Raw genomic sequence first — 16,445 nt, 5'->3', positions numbered from 1 at the left:
TGTTTTTATTTTATCCTCCCCCAAGAATATAGATTATTTACATCATACAAGTTAACAAACACCAAATTGTAAGTTATAGCTGCCATGTACATTAGGCCGTTACAGTAAATGGGGTTATAAGTACTAAACCAGACAATACAATGCAATGTTTATCCTCAACCCTGCTGAGTCTCTCACTCTGTAATTACAGAAGCTCTGCCAGTTAGGTCCCGCTGGACTACAGCATCCTGAAACCTGGTGGGTTAATAGCTTGAGCTCTAGAGCCAAACTCCTTCAAATCTCACTTCCCAGCTTTTGACCATGGGCAAGTTACATTACTTAGCCCCTCTGAGTCTCATTTTTTCTATTTGTAAATCATAGATAATACTGAATTCATTGGGTAGCCATGGGGGCCAATTAGACAGTATACGTAAAGCAGCCACCACGGTGCATCACATACATGCAACTGCTCAATAAATGCCAGTTAGCCTCTTTATTATTGAGGTCACCTTGGAATTTAATCTTAGCTCCAGTCTTGTATCTACCTCTGGAATTTGCACCTCCTTAGAATGTAATGGTCCTAGGTGCTAATATAATTAGCTAATATAATGTGCTAATATAATTAGCTAATATAACATAATATAATTAGCTAATATAATTAGCACCTCCTAGAATGTTTAAGCCCAAAAGGACTTAGGTTATCTGTCTAGTATGGGCTTTTCAAGCCCTGTTTGTTGAGGTATCAGGAGTCCTGTCAGGGACTAGCAGATCTCTGATCCACCCTCATCTGCCAAGGCCAGCAGCTCTAGTTCCTTTTTCTGTGTGTTTTACACAGTAGAATGCCATGTAAGATTTTATCTGCAAAAGACGTTTGACTCCCTCAGAAAAGAAAAAACATTACTGACTTAGAACAATGTGTTTTTTTGTTTTTTTTTCCCGAGACAGAGTCTCACTCTGTCACCCAGGCTGGAGTGCAGTGGTGCAGTCTCGGCTCCCTGCAGCCTTTGCCTCCTGGGTTCAAGCGATTCTCCTTCCTCAGCCTCCTGAGTAGCTGGGACTACAGGCACCCACCACCACGTCTGGCTAATTTTTTGTATTTTTAATAGAGATAGGGTTTCACTGTGTTAGCCAGGATGGTCTCGATCTCCTGACCTCGTGGTCCGCCTGCCTCAGCCTCCCAGAGTGCTGGGATTACAGGCGTGAGCCACTGCACCCGGCCCCCCCCTTTTTTTTTTTTGAGACAGAGTTTCACTCTTGTCACCCAGGCTGGAGTGCAATGGCATGATCTTGGCTCACTGCAACCTCCGTCTCCCGGGTTCAAGCAATTCTCCTGCCTCAGCCTCCCAGGTAGCTGGGATTACAGGTGCCTGCCACTGCGCCTGGCTAATTTTTGTATTTTTAGTAGAGATGGGGTTTCACCATGTTGGCCAGGCTGGTCTTGAACTCCTGACCTCAAGTGATCCACCTGCCTGGGCCTCCCAAAGTGCTGGGATTACAGGCGTGAGCCACTGCACCTGGCTACAGTATGTCCTTTATAGACAGGCAGATAGGCCCTATGTATCTTGCACAATGTTACATGATGAGTTTATGGCAGAGCTAAGGTTTTGTCTTTTTGTTTGTTTGTTTTGAGACGGAGTCTTGCTCTGTTGCCTAGGCTAGAGTGCAGGGGCATGATCTCAGCTCACTGCAAGCTCCGCCTCCCGGGTTCATGCTTCTCCTGCCTCAGCGTCCTGAGTGGCTGGGACTACAGGCGCCTGCCACCACGCCTGGCTAATTTTTTGTATTTTTAGTAGAGACGGGGTTTCACCGTGTTAGCCAGGATGGTCTCGATCTCCTGACCTCGTGATCCGCCTGCCTCGGCCTCCCAGAGTGCTGGGAGCCACCACGTGAGCCACCGCGCCCGGCCAAGGTTATGTCTTAATTCTCAGAACATACATTAAGTTTAAATACCAGTGAAGTCATTTTCTATACATGGTTTTTGGAAGCTGATTAGTATTTCACTGGTGTTAGCTTCAAAATTGCCCTTGAGAGTTTTCCCTTGTGATGACATACCAGATTGCTGTTTCTTTGACAGTGACTGCGCATATCTCATGCTGCATAACCCTGAAGTACCTATTATAGTTTTGGTCTTTTAATTTAGCTTTTGAGTTTTGGATTCTGTCCATTTTTTCCCCTAAAACATCTGTAGAATCAGCTATTGCTTTCTATTCCACAGTCATTATCCTAGGTTTGTTTTTATCACTTCTTTCCTGCATATTTATGATTATACAAACTTCCTTTGGGCTCCCTACCTCATTTGTCTTTTCAGTCTGTTCCCCGCTATTACTGTAGTTCTCTTTCTAAAACGCAGATAGCCAGGCATGGTGGCACGCACCTGTAGTCCCAGCCGTTCGGGAGGCTGAGACACAAGAATTGCTTCAATCTGTGAGGCGGAGGTTACAGTGACCTGAGATTGCACCACTGCACTGCACTCCAGTGTGGGCAACAGAATGAGACCCTGTCTTGAAAAAAATTAATTAATTAACTAATTAAAATAAAACACAGAGGTGATCTTGGTTTGTCCCTTACTTAAAATTTTTTAATACCTTCCTTTGGCTTTCATTGTCTAGGCTTGCTGTTCAGGGTTGTATTTATTGCTTTTCACAAACTTGGTCCTAAACTTTCATTTTCATGAAACTCATTCTATTATGTAAACACAATACTCTCATGTTGTTTCCACTTCTTCTAGATACACTCCAAACCTTTGACCATACTATTCCTTCTGCCTGGACAGCACTCCCCAGTCCTCTCCTTCAGTCTTCAAATTTCACCCCTAGACAGCTTGCCCTAACCTACATCTCCCTACTTTTGCATTTTGCCCTGTTAGATCTTTTCATGGACTCCTGTGATAGCAATTATTATATTCTATTATAATCCTTCATTAATAGCACAATTTTACTAGCTAGACTGAGAGCCCTACAAAGGCAGGAACAGTATTTTATTTATCATTTTAGAAAGTAGGTATTTTGCCAGTCATTTATTAAACATTTATTATTTTAGAATGTTGTGATAGGAAGTGGTAGGGAGTTATGATGGAGGGATAGGTATAAAGGATAGTTAATTGGAAATAGAATAAGAAGGTAGTAGATGCAAAGCAGGTTCCAAATAGAAAAAAAAACACTTATTTGGGAATTGAGAAGGTAAATGTTAGCCTAGATTGGAGATAAAGAGCTTTGCAAGGAAACATTTCCAATAAAAGGGGAGGGAATCATATCACACCCAAATACTCTATGCATTGAGATAAAAGCCAGAATGGCTTTTTGACTGTCTCCCTGGCCTTTTATTTTTCCAACTACTGTATACTGTAGGTCATTGCTATTTTTGTAGTTTTCTTTCCAGAGGTTCCTTTTGTTACTTGGGTGTTTGTACAGGTATTCATCTTACTGTACTTTGCGAGAATGCCTTTAAGAGAGGTCTGTTTTGAGTAATTAGATACTAGTGGAAATAATTCTGTTGGACACTGCCCTTACTTATAATTCTCGTAGCATGCCAAATGCTAGTGACTTCAGCTGGCTTAGAAATAAGAAACCTTGCTGTTGTCACCCATGTCCCCACCCCACAGGTGCACATTCGGAGACCTCAGTAGTTCTCCCTAAACTGAATTTTCTGACCCTTATTTTACTACCCTAAGTTCTTAAAGTCTCCACTATAGACATTAAGAATGGGATCAAAAACAAGTACATTTTTGGAAAAAATGTCCAATACTCATCATTGGTTAGGAATTCAACATTGTTTCGTTGGCTTAACTAAATTAGATACCAAATTCCTGGTATATGTTTCATAACAGAATCGAAGCTCCTAATAAATTGGCCTAGGAGGAAGCAATAGAATAACAGAAAAGATTCAGATATGAGTCTCTCTGGAGTTATTTGCTGCCGCTACCTAGTCTGAAGGTGTGAGCAGCTGGGCTTTGTTTGGCAGATGTGGAAAGGTGGTAAGCACTTTCATTTCATAGTGCTCTTAGAAAGGAGGGGAAGAGAATAGGAAGAAGAGTCCTTTTCTCTTAATTTGGAGTCTTTCGTCAATTGAAATCTGCCTTTACAAATCATATAAAGCCTGATGCCAATTCTACTAAAATAAAACTCTACACTTGTATATGTATTTAAAAAACACTGGGCTGGGCATGGGGGCCCACACCTGTAAGCCAAACACTTTGGGAGGCTGAGGCAGGAGGATTGCTTGAGGCCAGGAGTTCAAGACCAGCCTAGACAACATGACAAGACTCCATCTCTACAATTTTTTTTTAAAAAGCTGAGTGTGGTGGTGCACACCTGTTGTCCTAACTACATGGGAGGCTGAGGCAAGAGGATCACTTGAGCCCAGGAGTTGGAGGGTGCAGTGAGCAGTGATTGTACCACTGTACTATAGCCTGAGTGACAGAGTGAGACCCCGTCTCTAAAATAAATAAAAATAAAAAATACTGAGTGGAAATAGACCAAGAAGTTAACAATGATTTTCCCTAGATGGTGGAATTATAACACAGTTAAGCTTTTTTTTTTTCTTTTTCTTTTTTTTTTTTTTTTTTTTTTTGAGACAGGGTCTCATTTGTTACCCAGGCTGGATGGCAGTGGCACAATCTTGGCACACTGCAGCCTCAACCTCCTGGGTTCAAGCAATCCTCCTGCTTGATGACAGCCTGGGATGACAGGCACGCACCACCATGCCCAGCTAATTTTTATATTTTTTTTGTAGAGTTGGGGTTTTGCCATGTTGCCCAGGCTGGTCTCCAACTCCTGGGCTCAAGTGATCCACCTGCTTCAATCTCTCAAAAGTGCTGGGATTACAGATGTGAACTACCGTGCCTGGTAGCACTTTTTGTTCTTCACTATGGTATCCAGACTCCTCCAGAGTACATGTGTTGCTGTTACAATACATGGAAAAAAAAATGAAGTTATTAAAATAATAGTTGATTTTTAAAGGGTTCATAGAGGCTCTTCTGTTTTCATGAGCAATAAACAGAAACTGATCTTTTTGAGACAGGATCTCATTCTGATGCCCAAGTTGGAGTGCAGTGGGGCGATCATAGCTTACTGGAGCCTTGACCTCCCGGGCTCAGGTGATGCTCCCACCTCAGCCTCCCAAGTAGCTGGGACCACAAGTACACACCACCAAACTCAGCTAGTTTTTTATCTTTTGCAGAGATGGGGGTCCCCCCATGTTTCCCATGCTGGTCTCAAACTCCTGGGCTCAAGCAATCCTCCCACCTTGGCCTCCTAAAGTGTTGGAATCATAGGCATGAACCACTGCATTTGGCCTAAGAAATTTTTTGTTCTAATAATATTTGATTTCCATTTCTTATAGTTTTATTAAGATATATTTCACATACTAGCTGGGCACAGTGGAACATGCCTGTAGTCCCAGCTATTCAGGAAGCTGAGACGGAGGATTCCTTGAACCCAAGAACTTGAGTCTAGTACGGACAACATAGCAAGACTCCAGTCTCTTAAAACGAAACAAGAAAAAGATACATTTTACCTACTTTTTTAAAAAAATTTTCGAGACAGGGTCTTGCTTTGTCAATGTAATTTTTTCTGTTTTATTTCTGTATTACTTTTTTGTTTATTAAGACAGGTGTCGGCCGGGCACGGTGGCTCACGCCTGTAATCCCTGCACTTTGGGAGGCTGAGGCAGGTGGATCATGAGGTCAGGAGTTCAAGACCATCCTGGCTAACACGGTGAAACCCCATCTCTGCTAAAAACACACAAAAAAATTAGCCCGGCGTGGTGGCGGGCGCCTGTAGTCGCAGCTACTCAGGAGGCTGAGACAGGAGAATGGCGTGAACCCGGGAGGTGGAGCTTGCAGTGAGCCGAGATCGCACCACTGCACTCCAGCCTGGGGAACAGAGTGAGACTCCGTCTCAAAAAAAAAAAAAAAAGGACGGGTGTCTCACTCTGTCACCCAGGATGCATTGCAGTGGCACAAACACAGCTTGCTGCAGCCTAACCTCCTGGACTCGAGCAATCCTCTCACCTCAGTCCTCTGAGTAGCTGGAACTACAGGCAGGTGCCACCATGCACAGCTGATGTTTTTGCATTTTTTTGTAGAAATGGGGTTTTGCCATTTGCCCAGGCTAGTCTCAAACTCCTGATCTCAAACGATCTGCCTTCCTCGGCCTCCAAAAGTGCTGGGATTATAGGCTTGAGCCACTGTGTCCAGCCTACATGCTATTTATTTATTTGTTTGTTTGTTTAAAATGGAGTTTTGCTCTTATTGCCCAGGCTGGAGTGCAATGGCAAGATCTTGACTCACTGCAACCTCTGCCTCCTGAGTTCAAGTGATTCTCCTGCCTCAGCCTCCCAAGTAGCTGGGATTACAGGCATTCGCCACCACACCTGGCTAATTTTTTTTTTTTTTTTTTTTTTTTTTGAGACGGAGTCTCGCTCTGTTTCCCAGGCTGGAGTGCAGTGGCGTGATCTTGGCTCACTGCTTCTTCCGCCTCCCGGATTCAAGCGATTCTCCTGCCGCAGCCTCCCTAGTAGCTGGAATTACAAGCACATGCCACAATGCCTGGCTAATTTTTATAATTTTTAGTAGAGACAGGGTTTCGCTGTGTTGGCCAGGCTGGTCTCGAACTCCCGACCTCAGGTGGATCCGCCCACCTTGGCCTCCCAGAGTGCTGGGATTACAGTCATGAGCCACTGCACCCAGCCCTAATTTTGTATTTTCAGTAGAGACGGGGTTTCACTGTGTTTGTCAGGCTGGTCTCGAACTCCCAAAGTGCTGAGATTACAGGTCTGAGCCACCACGCCCGGCACAGCCTACACACTTTAAATTTACCCATTTAGAGTGTACAGCTAAGTGCTTTTTAGTAAATTCAAAAAATTGAACAATTATCACAATCTTAATTTTAGAACTTTAAAAATACCCCTGAAAAGAAAAATTTCTTGTAATTCTTTTCATATATTTTAGTGGTATAAATCTTTTATAAATCTTGTGACATTTTCAGGGTGAACCTAGCACTGTGAGTTATGAAGGCATATAAGACACAGTTCTTGACTTCAAGTAGCTGATAGACTAATAGGGAAGAAAAGGAAATATAAATGTCTTTACAACAAGGCAGTTGATTCAAGTTTCACACCAGTGATATAAGCTAAATATCACAGGTTTGCTGAGGAAGTGAAGAATCATCTATGTTTGGAGTGATGACAACAGGCCTCATGGAAGTAGGGAGATGGAATTTTCTAGGCAGAAAAGATGTGGAATTATATTATTCTTTGTATAGGCACTTTTCAGTCTATAATAAACATTTTCCTTTTGCCCATTGGGAATTATGCATACTTTTTTTTTTTTTTTTGAGACGGATTCTTGCTCTGTCTCCAGGCTGGAGTGCAGTGGCACAATCTCAGCTCTCTGTAACCTCCGTCTCCCAGGTTCAAGCAATTCTCCTGCCTCAGCCTTCTGAGTAGCTGAGACTATAGGCACACGCACCACCATGCCCAGCTAATTTTTGTATTTTTAGTAGAGATGGGGTTTCACCACGTTAGCCAGGATGGTCTCGATCTCTTGACCTCGTGACCCGCCCGCCTCGGCCTCACAAAGTGCTGGGATTACAGGTGTGAGCCACTGCACCTGGCCTATGCATACTTTTATACAAATATTTTATCAACAGATCTACCTTTATTCAGAAAATTATGGTCTGCAACATTTAATGAACATACCACAGTATGGGGATGACAAAATAAATAGCTTGTAATTTAACAATTACACTAAGATCTCTACTGCTTGTTTTTTAGTTGATTTATATTACAAGGAAAAGTCAAAGTCTTTCTATATTCTTGTCATCTAATGCAGGGTACTTCTCAATTCCCCCACCATTATTCTAGCCTCTGTAACTCCTCCTTTCTCTGCCTTTACCATTCTGGGATGTGTGTAATTGTAGTAGGTCATTACCCAGAATTATATGCCATGTGTGACAGTCTGCAGAGATAGGATGTTGCAACACTATCACCACATGGCTCACAGAGTAGAAAGTCATTCTTCAATTTTTATGATACCTTAATTTCTATTTTAAAAAGCCTTTAAAAATCAGTATTTGGATTTTTATGTTATTACATCCCAGAAAAATGATCTTCTAGTGAATATAAGTACAGAGTAGTAGTATCATATGGATTGTAATGTTTCCTCTAGGTGACTGAAATGACCTAATTCCCCCCTTTCTCATTGCTTTTGAAATTGAAAACACTTTTGACATCGTTTTTGGGACACAGGTTCTAAAAAAAAGCAGGTAGACGGATCACTTGAGTATATCAAGGAATACCTGCATCCAATGAAGATGCTACTTAGGTTGTTTTTCTAGAGTAGGAATAGATGTGTGAGCTCCAGCTGTGTATTTCTGTGACTGTCCTTTTGACTACTGTACTTTCAGAGTCACTAACTTCAATCATGCAATGGAATTAACCTGACTGACTCAGGGTGAAAGAGTCCTAATAAAGTGATGACCTGAGATTGGAAACCCACATAGCAGTTTTGTCTTTTTAATTCTGAAAATCATAATTTATCTATTTTATTTCTGTATGATTGATTGATTGATTGATTGATTGAGACAGGAGGTCTCACTCTGCCACCCAGGCTGGAGTGCAGTGATGCAATCACAGCTCACTGCAGCCTTGACCTCCCCAGGCTCAGATGATCCTCCCACCTCAGCTTCCCAAGTACCTGGGAACCACAGATGCACCACTACACCTGGCTAACTTTGTAATATTTTTCTGTATAGAGACAGGGTTTTGCCATGTTGCCCAGGCTGGTCTTGAACTCCTGGGCTTAAATGATCCGCCTACCTCTGCCTCCCCATGTGCTAAGATTACTGGCATGAGCCACTGTGCCTGGCTTAAGTAATTTAAATAATACTATTTGTTTTATTTAGATTGTTTTACAAGGACATGCTACAAGAGTAACTGCTAAATCTCAACAGAGTGGAGAGAAGGCATTTCGATGTGAATATGATGGATGTGGAAAATTATATACAACAGCTCATCATCTCAAGGTATATATAAAAGAAATGTTCTATCTAGTTATGAGAATACCTAGGATATCAAATACTAAGATCGTATTTTTGTGTAATTCAAATGCCACTGTTTTCTCCCAGTTATCAAGACACTGGCACTTGGTAACACTCATACACAGACATGTAAAAACCTGTGCAGACTTTAGAGACTGTTAATTTTTTGAGGGCTTGGACTGTGTTTTTTTCATCTCTGTATTCCTAATGTCCAGGATACTACCTGGCACATGGTAGGTACTCTACATATTTGAATATATGTTGTCAAGTATGAAATCCAGGCCGGGCGCGGTGGCTCACGCCTGTAATCCCAGCACTTTGGGAGGCCAAGGTGGGCGGATCATGAGGTCAGGAGATCAAGATCATCCTAGTTAACACAGTGAAACCCCGTCTCTACTAAAAATACAAAAAATTAGCCGGGCGAGGTGGTGGGCGCCTGTAGTCCCAGCTACTCGGGAGGCTGAGGCAGGAGAATGGCATGAACCCTGGGGGGTGGAGCCTGCAGTGAGCCGAGATCGTGCCACTGCACTCCAGCCTGGGTGACAGAGTGAGACTCCGTCTCAAAAAAAAAAAAAAAGTATGAAATCCATTTAATTATATGAGAGATATGTGTGTAATCACACATCTCTGTTAATTCACTGAAATCTAGCAAAAGTTGGTGTTAATTTGGCTTTTAAATATTTGGGCTAAGGCCGGGCGCAGTGGCTCACGCCTGTAATCCCAGTACTTTCGGAGGCCAAGGCGGGTGGATCACCTGAGGTCAGGAGTTGGAGAACAGCCTGACCAACATGGTGAAACCCTGTCTACTAAAAATACAAAATTAGCTGGGCGCAGTGGCAGGCGCCTGTAATCCCAGCTACTTGGGAGGCTGAGACAGGAGAATTGCTTGAACCTGGGAGGCGGAGGTTGCAGTGAACCAAGATTGCACTACTGCACTCCAGCCTGGGCAACAGAGCGAAACTGCATCTCAAAAAAAAAATAAATAAATAAATAAATATTTGGGCTAAGTATGTTTTTTCACTTGCTGCTATACATAACAGAACATACCATGACTCAATGATAGCTAAGATTTGTTAAAGAACTTTTTCAATGTGTCACGAAGTGTGCATTTAGCATATCTGGAGTAGTGGCCCTGGGGTCCATCTTCACTATTTATCAGTGACCTTGGCATGTTAGTTGACCTCTTAGTACCTCATTTTCCTCATCTATAAAATTGGATCCTAAGAGTTATCTCCCTCTCAGAGTGGTTGTAAAAATTAAATAAGTTAATACCATACACGTAAAGTACTAAAAAGAGTGGCCTGATGTGGTAAATGTTCAGTAAATGTTAGCCATTGTCATTGTTACTCATTTGTCATGGCAGCCCTCTATCGTAGATACTATTGTGTCCCCACTTTTCAGAGAGGCCTTTGAGGCTTAGAGAAGGCAAGTGCCCATGGCCACACCACTAGGCAGTGGTGGATCCTTGCCTCAGATCCAGGTCCCTCTAGCAGCAGCCTCCACACTCTTAACCTTACGTTGTGTAGTCTCTCCCAGCCCCCTGCTTCTAGTTTCTCATTATTTGTATGTTTCATGCAAACACCTTTGACCACTCGAGAAAGCTCAGACCTCAAGCGTTCCTGTTCCCTACTTAAAATATTGGTAACTTCCTCTTAATATTTAACATTTAGGTCTATATTGGGAACTATTGGGCTATCGTTTTTGTGAAGTTATCTTTTTTATAAGAAAAAAGCATACAACAAAATCATTTAGCAGTGTGGGAAAAAGTAGGTCTGTGTTGCAACCATCTTCCTGAGGAATACGTAAAGGAAATAGAATCATACCTGCATTTTAATCACAGGTCCATGAGAGGTCACACACAGGAGATCGGCCTTATCAGTGTGAGCATGCAGGCTGTGGGAAGGCATTTGCAACAGGTAAAAGTATGAATTTTGTTTTTTTCTTGGTTCCAATTAGGGGTCAAGTAGAGACAGGCTAGTGGAAGGAACTGATCCCTTGGCTGTGTCTGAATCTGCAGAAGCACATGATCAGTATTTCAGTCTCTCTCATGACTGCCTTTTGTCCTGCTTGCTCTAGACCCCTCTCTGTTCTTTTCTCCACTGACCTGTCTCCGCCTGCTGTGTTTTCTTTTTCTTTTTCTTTCTTTTTTTGAGACAGTTTCACTCTGTCACTCAGGTTTGGGTGCAGTGGCAGGATCTCCGCTCACTGCAACCTCCGCCTCCCAGGTTCAAGCAATTCTAGTGCCTCAGCCTCCCGAGTAGTTGGGATTACAGGCGCTCGCCACCATGCCCGGCTCATATTTTGTATTTTTAGTAGAGATGAGGTTTTGCTATGTTGGCCAGGCTGGTCTCAAGTAATCCGTCCGCCTCGGCCTCCCAAAGTGCTGAGATTACAGGCGTGAGCCACTGCACCTGGCCTGCCTGCTGTGTTTGATACTTTTCACTCCTCCACATTCTGTTTATTTTAGCGGGAAAATAAAAGCCAAGCTTTAAAGGCTGTCATAGACTCTGACATCAGGACAGGCCTTAGCAATGGATGAGGCCTTTGCATCCAGCAGTGCTGGGACTGGCACCAGGCCTGCTGACTTCCATTCTTCATTCCATGTCTTGATTCCACTTTGAGCTTTTGGGGTATGAGAACAGCTGATAAAACTGAGGCACTTTAGAAAAGAAACACACAACCTCTTTTAGACAGAAATGAAACTATTGAATTTTCAGCATGGCAGTCCTGAGCTATGATACTTTTGTACATTTTTTTGTTTGTTTTTGAGACAGAATCTCACTCTGTCGCCCAGCCTGGAGTGCAGTGGCGTGATCTCGGCTCCCTGCAACCTCCGCTTCTGGGTTCAGTCGATTCTCCTGTCTCAGCCTCCTGAGTAGCTGGGACTACAGGCGTGCACCACTACACCCAGATAATTTTTTGTATTTTTAGTAGAGATGAGGTTTCACCATGTTGGCCAGGCTGGGCTCGAACTCCTGACTTCAGGTGATCTGCCCGCCTTGGCCTTCCAAAGTGCTGGGGGTACAGGCGTGAGCCACCGTGCCCAGCCCTTTTGTACATTTTAAATAGTTATTCTGTGTATTTGCCTAATATTTTATACTTGGTATTGACTATATTTTTCAGTAGCTTAATCTCAGTGTGCATGTTTAGAGGAGTATTGTGTAATTAAATTTCTTTTAATTTTTTCTTAAAGGTTATGGATTAAAAAGTCACGTCAGAACTCATACAGGAGAAAAGCCATATCGGTGTTCGGAAGATAATTGTACTAAATCTTTCAAAACTTCAGGAGATCTTCAGAAACACATCAGAACTCATACAGGTACTAGTGGAAACAGAGTGTCGAAATCTTTTTTTTTTTTTTTTTTTTTTGAGACGGAGTCTTGCTCTGTCGCCCAGCCTGGAGTGCAGTGGTGCAATCTCTGCTCACTGCAAGCTCCGCCTCCCGGGTTCACGCCATTCTCCTGCCTCAGCCTCCCGAGTAGCTGGGACTACAGGCACCCACCACCACGCCCGGCTAATTTTTTGTATTTTTAGTAGAGACGGGGTTTCACTGTGTTAGCGAGGATGGTCTCAATCTCCTGACCTGGTGATCTGCCCGCCTCTGCCTCCCAAAGTGCTGGGATTACAGGCGTGAGCCACTGCGCCCGGCCTAGGCCAAGAATTCTTAATCTGCAGGGATGGGACTTGAGGAAGGAGTCTCTGAAAGTTTCAGGAAGTCAATATCAAGGGCTTCTAAAAAAAACCCTGAAATTCCATATGACTTGCTGTTTGTGCATGTCTGCTGCTTTTCAGGGTGAGGGCCCATAGCTCTGTTAGATTCTCAGAAGGGTCCATGTCCCAGAAAAGATTAACAGTGGCCCTAGACCATGAGCAATGTCAGGTTTTAGTTGTCTGGGCAACAAGTTTATTTACCTAGGATTACACATCTAATCAGTAGCCGAGCTGAGACAGAACCTAAGGCACCCAGTTGTTTCTCCTGCATTAAGTAGCTGCTAAAGAAAGTGTCTGAACCCCAACAGGCCCACAGAAAGAAAGATTCATTACTTTTTGTGATCATTTCTCCTTCTCTTTAAATTTTATCTTCTTTTCCTAAATAGTACTTTATTCTTATCTCCCCGACCATCTCCTCTCCTCCTTATATTTGATTACTTGTGGAGTTGGTATTAATAAGATAAATATTTGCTTTGGATTGGAGCTAAAAAAAAGTTCAGCAGCTGTTGATAAGAGATGCTATTATAAGCTGTTGACTAAATAATACAGCATTAAGATAATTTAGTTTGGGATTTTAGTATAGATGTTTTAAACATGGTGTGATAACTGTGTCCCCATGTGTGGAAATATCTGAAATAATTTAGCTAATTTCCATGTAGGATTCTTGCAGCTATTAATGTTTAACCTGCAGCTCAACTATGACTCCAAATTGGCTTTACTTTACAACATTGAGGAACAGAGCTGTAGGTCTCTACTTCCATCTCATTCATGCACTTTTTATTTATTGTATCAGAGGCGAGTATTTCCAAGCTCCCATAAATTCTACTTGAATTTGGAAATAAAACCAATTTGTTATATAAAAGCTATATCAAACCAATAATCTAGTTTTATAAATATTGATTAAAAAACATCAGAATTGTGATTTATTTCATAGTATTTATTTGTCAAACCACATGTTCACATAACAGCTTTAAAATCATGATATTTTCATTGGTATAGTGTGGGATTGAGTAAGGGGCATAGGGACTTCTGTAACAAATACAGAAGATTACAGTGCAAAAACAAAGCAGGATGTTACAGAATCAGAGTACTAATACAGTGAAAATTATCCTAGAACAGTTGATTCCCTGTCATAGCATGTCAGAGCTGGGAAGACTTTAGAGGTCATCTAGATCCAAGAGAAAAGACTTGCCCAAGATAAACTCTTTGTTCTCCTTAGGCTGACATAATGAATAAAACTTACTAAAGATAGGATCAAAGATTCCTGCTCCTTTTAAAATGATTTCATACTTAAGGGGAGAAATCTTTTGGAATGGTTTCCACCAATAGAGAAATCATAATTTCATTTGACCAAAAGAAAAACAACAGACTAGCCAGGCGTGGTGGCATGTGCCTGTGGTCCCAGTTATCCAGGAGGCTGAGGTGTGAGGATTGCTTGAGGGCAGGAGTTCAAGGCTGCAGTGTGCAACCATCGTGCCTGTGAAGAGCCACTGCATTCCAGCCTGAGCAACATAGTGAGACTCGTCTCTTAAAAAATTTAACAAACTTACTATATATTGATAAATATCTGTATCTGTCTACATAAAGAGAGATTTTTTTTCCCCTTCCCCAGAAGTTCTTTGCCTAATTCGAGCTCATCCTAGAAAAGGGTACATGAGAATCAAAAGCAAAGGCTACTTCTTGCTTGACAGTTTAAAGGCCTTTCGTATTCCAAGACTGTATAAAGCAAATATGAAGGAAAGAAACATAATTGGTAAAGCAGATTTTTTTTTTTTTTTTTTTGAGACAGTGTCTCACTTCAGTGCCCAGGCTGGTGTGCAGTGGCACAGTCACAGCTCACTACAGCCTTGACCTCTTGTGCTCCTGTGATCCCCCCATCTCACCCTCCTGAGTAGCTGGGACTTACCAGTGTGCACCACCACACCCAGCTAATTTTTTGTATTTTTTTTGTAGAGATGGGGTTTCGCCATGTTGCCCAGGCTGGTCTTGAACTCCTGAGCTCAAGTGATCCACCTGCCTTAGCCTCTCAAAGTGCTGGGATTACAGGCATGTGCTACTGTGCCTGGCCAGACTTTTTATAAGCTTAGATTATGAGGGTAGTGGTAGTAGTATGTCCCAGCAGGTATTTTTGACATATGTGCTAGGCACTAGATTTTTTTTTGTTGTTGTTCAATAACACAAGTATGTATTGAACACCTACTCTTTCCTGACACAGTTAATATTAGGCATTATCTTGTTGAACATTAGTTAAAACACCATTTTTTTTTTCTCTTGAGACGGAATCTCACTCTGTCGCTGAGGCTGGAGTGCAATGGTGCAATCTCGGCTCGCTGCAACCTCCGCCTCTTGAGTTCAAGCGATTCTGCTGCCTCAGCGTCTTGAGTAGCTGGGATTACGGGCGCCCGGCACCACGCCCGGCTAATTTTTTGTATTTTTAATAGAGACAGGGTTTCACCATGTTGGCCAGGCTGGTCAAAACACCATATTTTTAAAGAGAGCAAAAATTATTTTCCTGCAAGATATTGTAGAATAAATCAAGTAGGATACAAGCTTTTAGGGAATTCTGGGTTTGTTCTAATTTAATTCATGTTCCTGACTGTACTTTTCTTTTATATTTCTTATGTTTTTCTCTCTGCTTTTCTCAGCTCATTTTTTGCCTACCTGGATGACTCCGTCTTGGAGAGCTATGTATCAGTGATTAGTTTTGAATACCATTCCCAGTTTCTTATGTAAATTTAAGTTTGGAGTGGAAGATGCTGTTTCCCCAACCCCCCCAAAAAAATGTCTGAAAGGGAAGCTCAGCACAAGAAGACTAGAGTCTTGAGCATAATCCTAGGCAGGATTGAAGGATAAGACATTTCAATCTTCTATATATTTTTGCACCATTTAATGTATTACCCTTTATATTTGCAGGAGAAAGGCCCTTTAAGTGTCCCTTCGAAGGCTGCGGTCGGTCCTTTACGACATCAAATATCAGAAAAGTGCACGTTAGGACACACACAGGAGAAAGACCTTATTACTGCACAGAGCCAGGATGTGGGAGGGCATTTGCCAGTGCAACAAATTATAAAAACCATGTGAGGATACACACAGGTAACAATCTCTGATCTTTTGATCTTTTATCTTTCAAGGCTCAGTTTAACTCCTGCCTTTTCCAGAAACCATTTCCAACTAATCTTTTCCCTCCTTTCTATCACTTGGCATGGTGGAAAGAGATTAAGCAACTTGAAAAAGTTTCACCTTAACAGTCATACATTCATTTATTCAACAAACAGTTATTGAGTATCTCCTGCCAGGCATCAAACATAGAAAGAGAGATAAGACATTGTCAAGGGCAGGCTACTTGGGAAGAGATAGTAGACATACAGTTGCTGCAGTGTCTCCCATTATATGGACAAGATGCTGTGGGAGCAGAGAGGGGAGCAGTCACTTCTGCAGGAATAGGAGAAGCATTTTGCGAAGGCTTTCTGGGGGGAAATTTGGCATACAGACTCAATCCTGAAGTTTGCCACATAAGAGAGAAGGGTATTCCTGGCAGGGGAAATGTCATGGGGAAGGGCACAAAGGTATGAAAAAGCATCATACTCAGTGGTTCCATATGACAGGAGCATTAAGTACATGTAGAAGATTTGTACAAGGTGAATTCTGAGAGGTAGCCAGAGGCCTTGTGTGTTGTGCTGTCATAGTTAAGATACTTCTTAAACTGGACTTTGTGTG

The 16,445-nt window shown here is 42.3% G+C and overlaps 1 protein-coding gene across 13 annotated transcripts in view; it reads left to right on the top strand.

Moving 5' to 3' along the window:
• ZNF143 (zinc finger protein 143) overlaps positions 1-16,445 on the top strand; it is a 66,073-nt gene that overhangs the window by 25,017 nt on the left and 24,611 nt on the right. For all 13 annotated transcript variants that reach the window (XM_054439282.2, XM_054439283.2, XM_054439285.2 and 10 more), the window contains 4 exons: positions 8,883-9,002; positions 10,858-10,933; positions 12,211-12,336; positions 15,642-15,821. In XM_054439282.2, the coding sequence (XP_054295257.1) occupies positions 8,883-9,002; positions 10,858-10,933; positions 12,211-12,336; positions 15,642-15,821 (502 nt within the window). The remainder of the gene's footprint in view (positions 1-8,882; positions 9,003-10,857; positions 10,934-12,210; positions 12,337-15,641; positions 15,822-16,445) is intronic.

This window comes from Pongo pygmaeus, chromosome 9, assembly GCF_028885625.2.
Source record: "Pongo pygmaeus isolate AG05252 chromosome 9, NHGRI_mPonPyg2-v2.0_pri, whole genome shotgun sequence".
Classification (NCBI taxonomy): Eukaryota; Metazoa; Chordata; class Mammalia; order Primates; family Hominidae; genus Pongo; species Pongo pygmaeus.
This window is presented reverse-complemented; position numbering and strand designations above follow the sequence as displayed.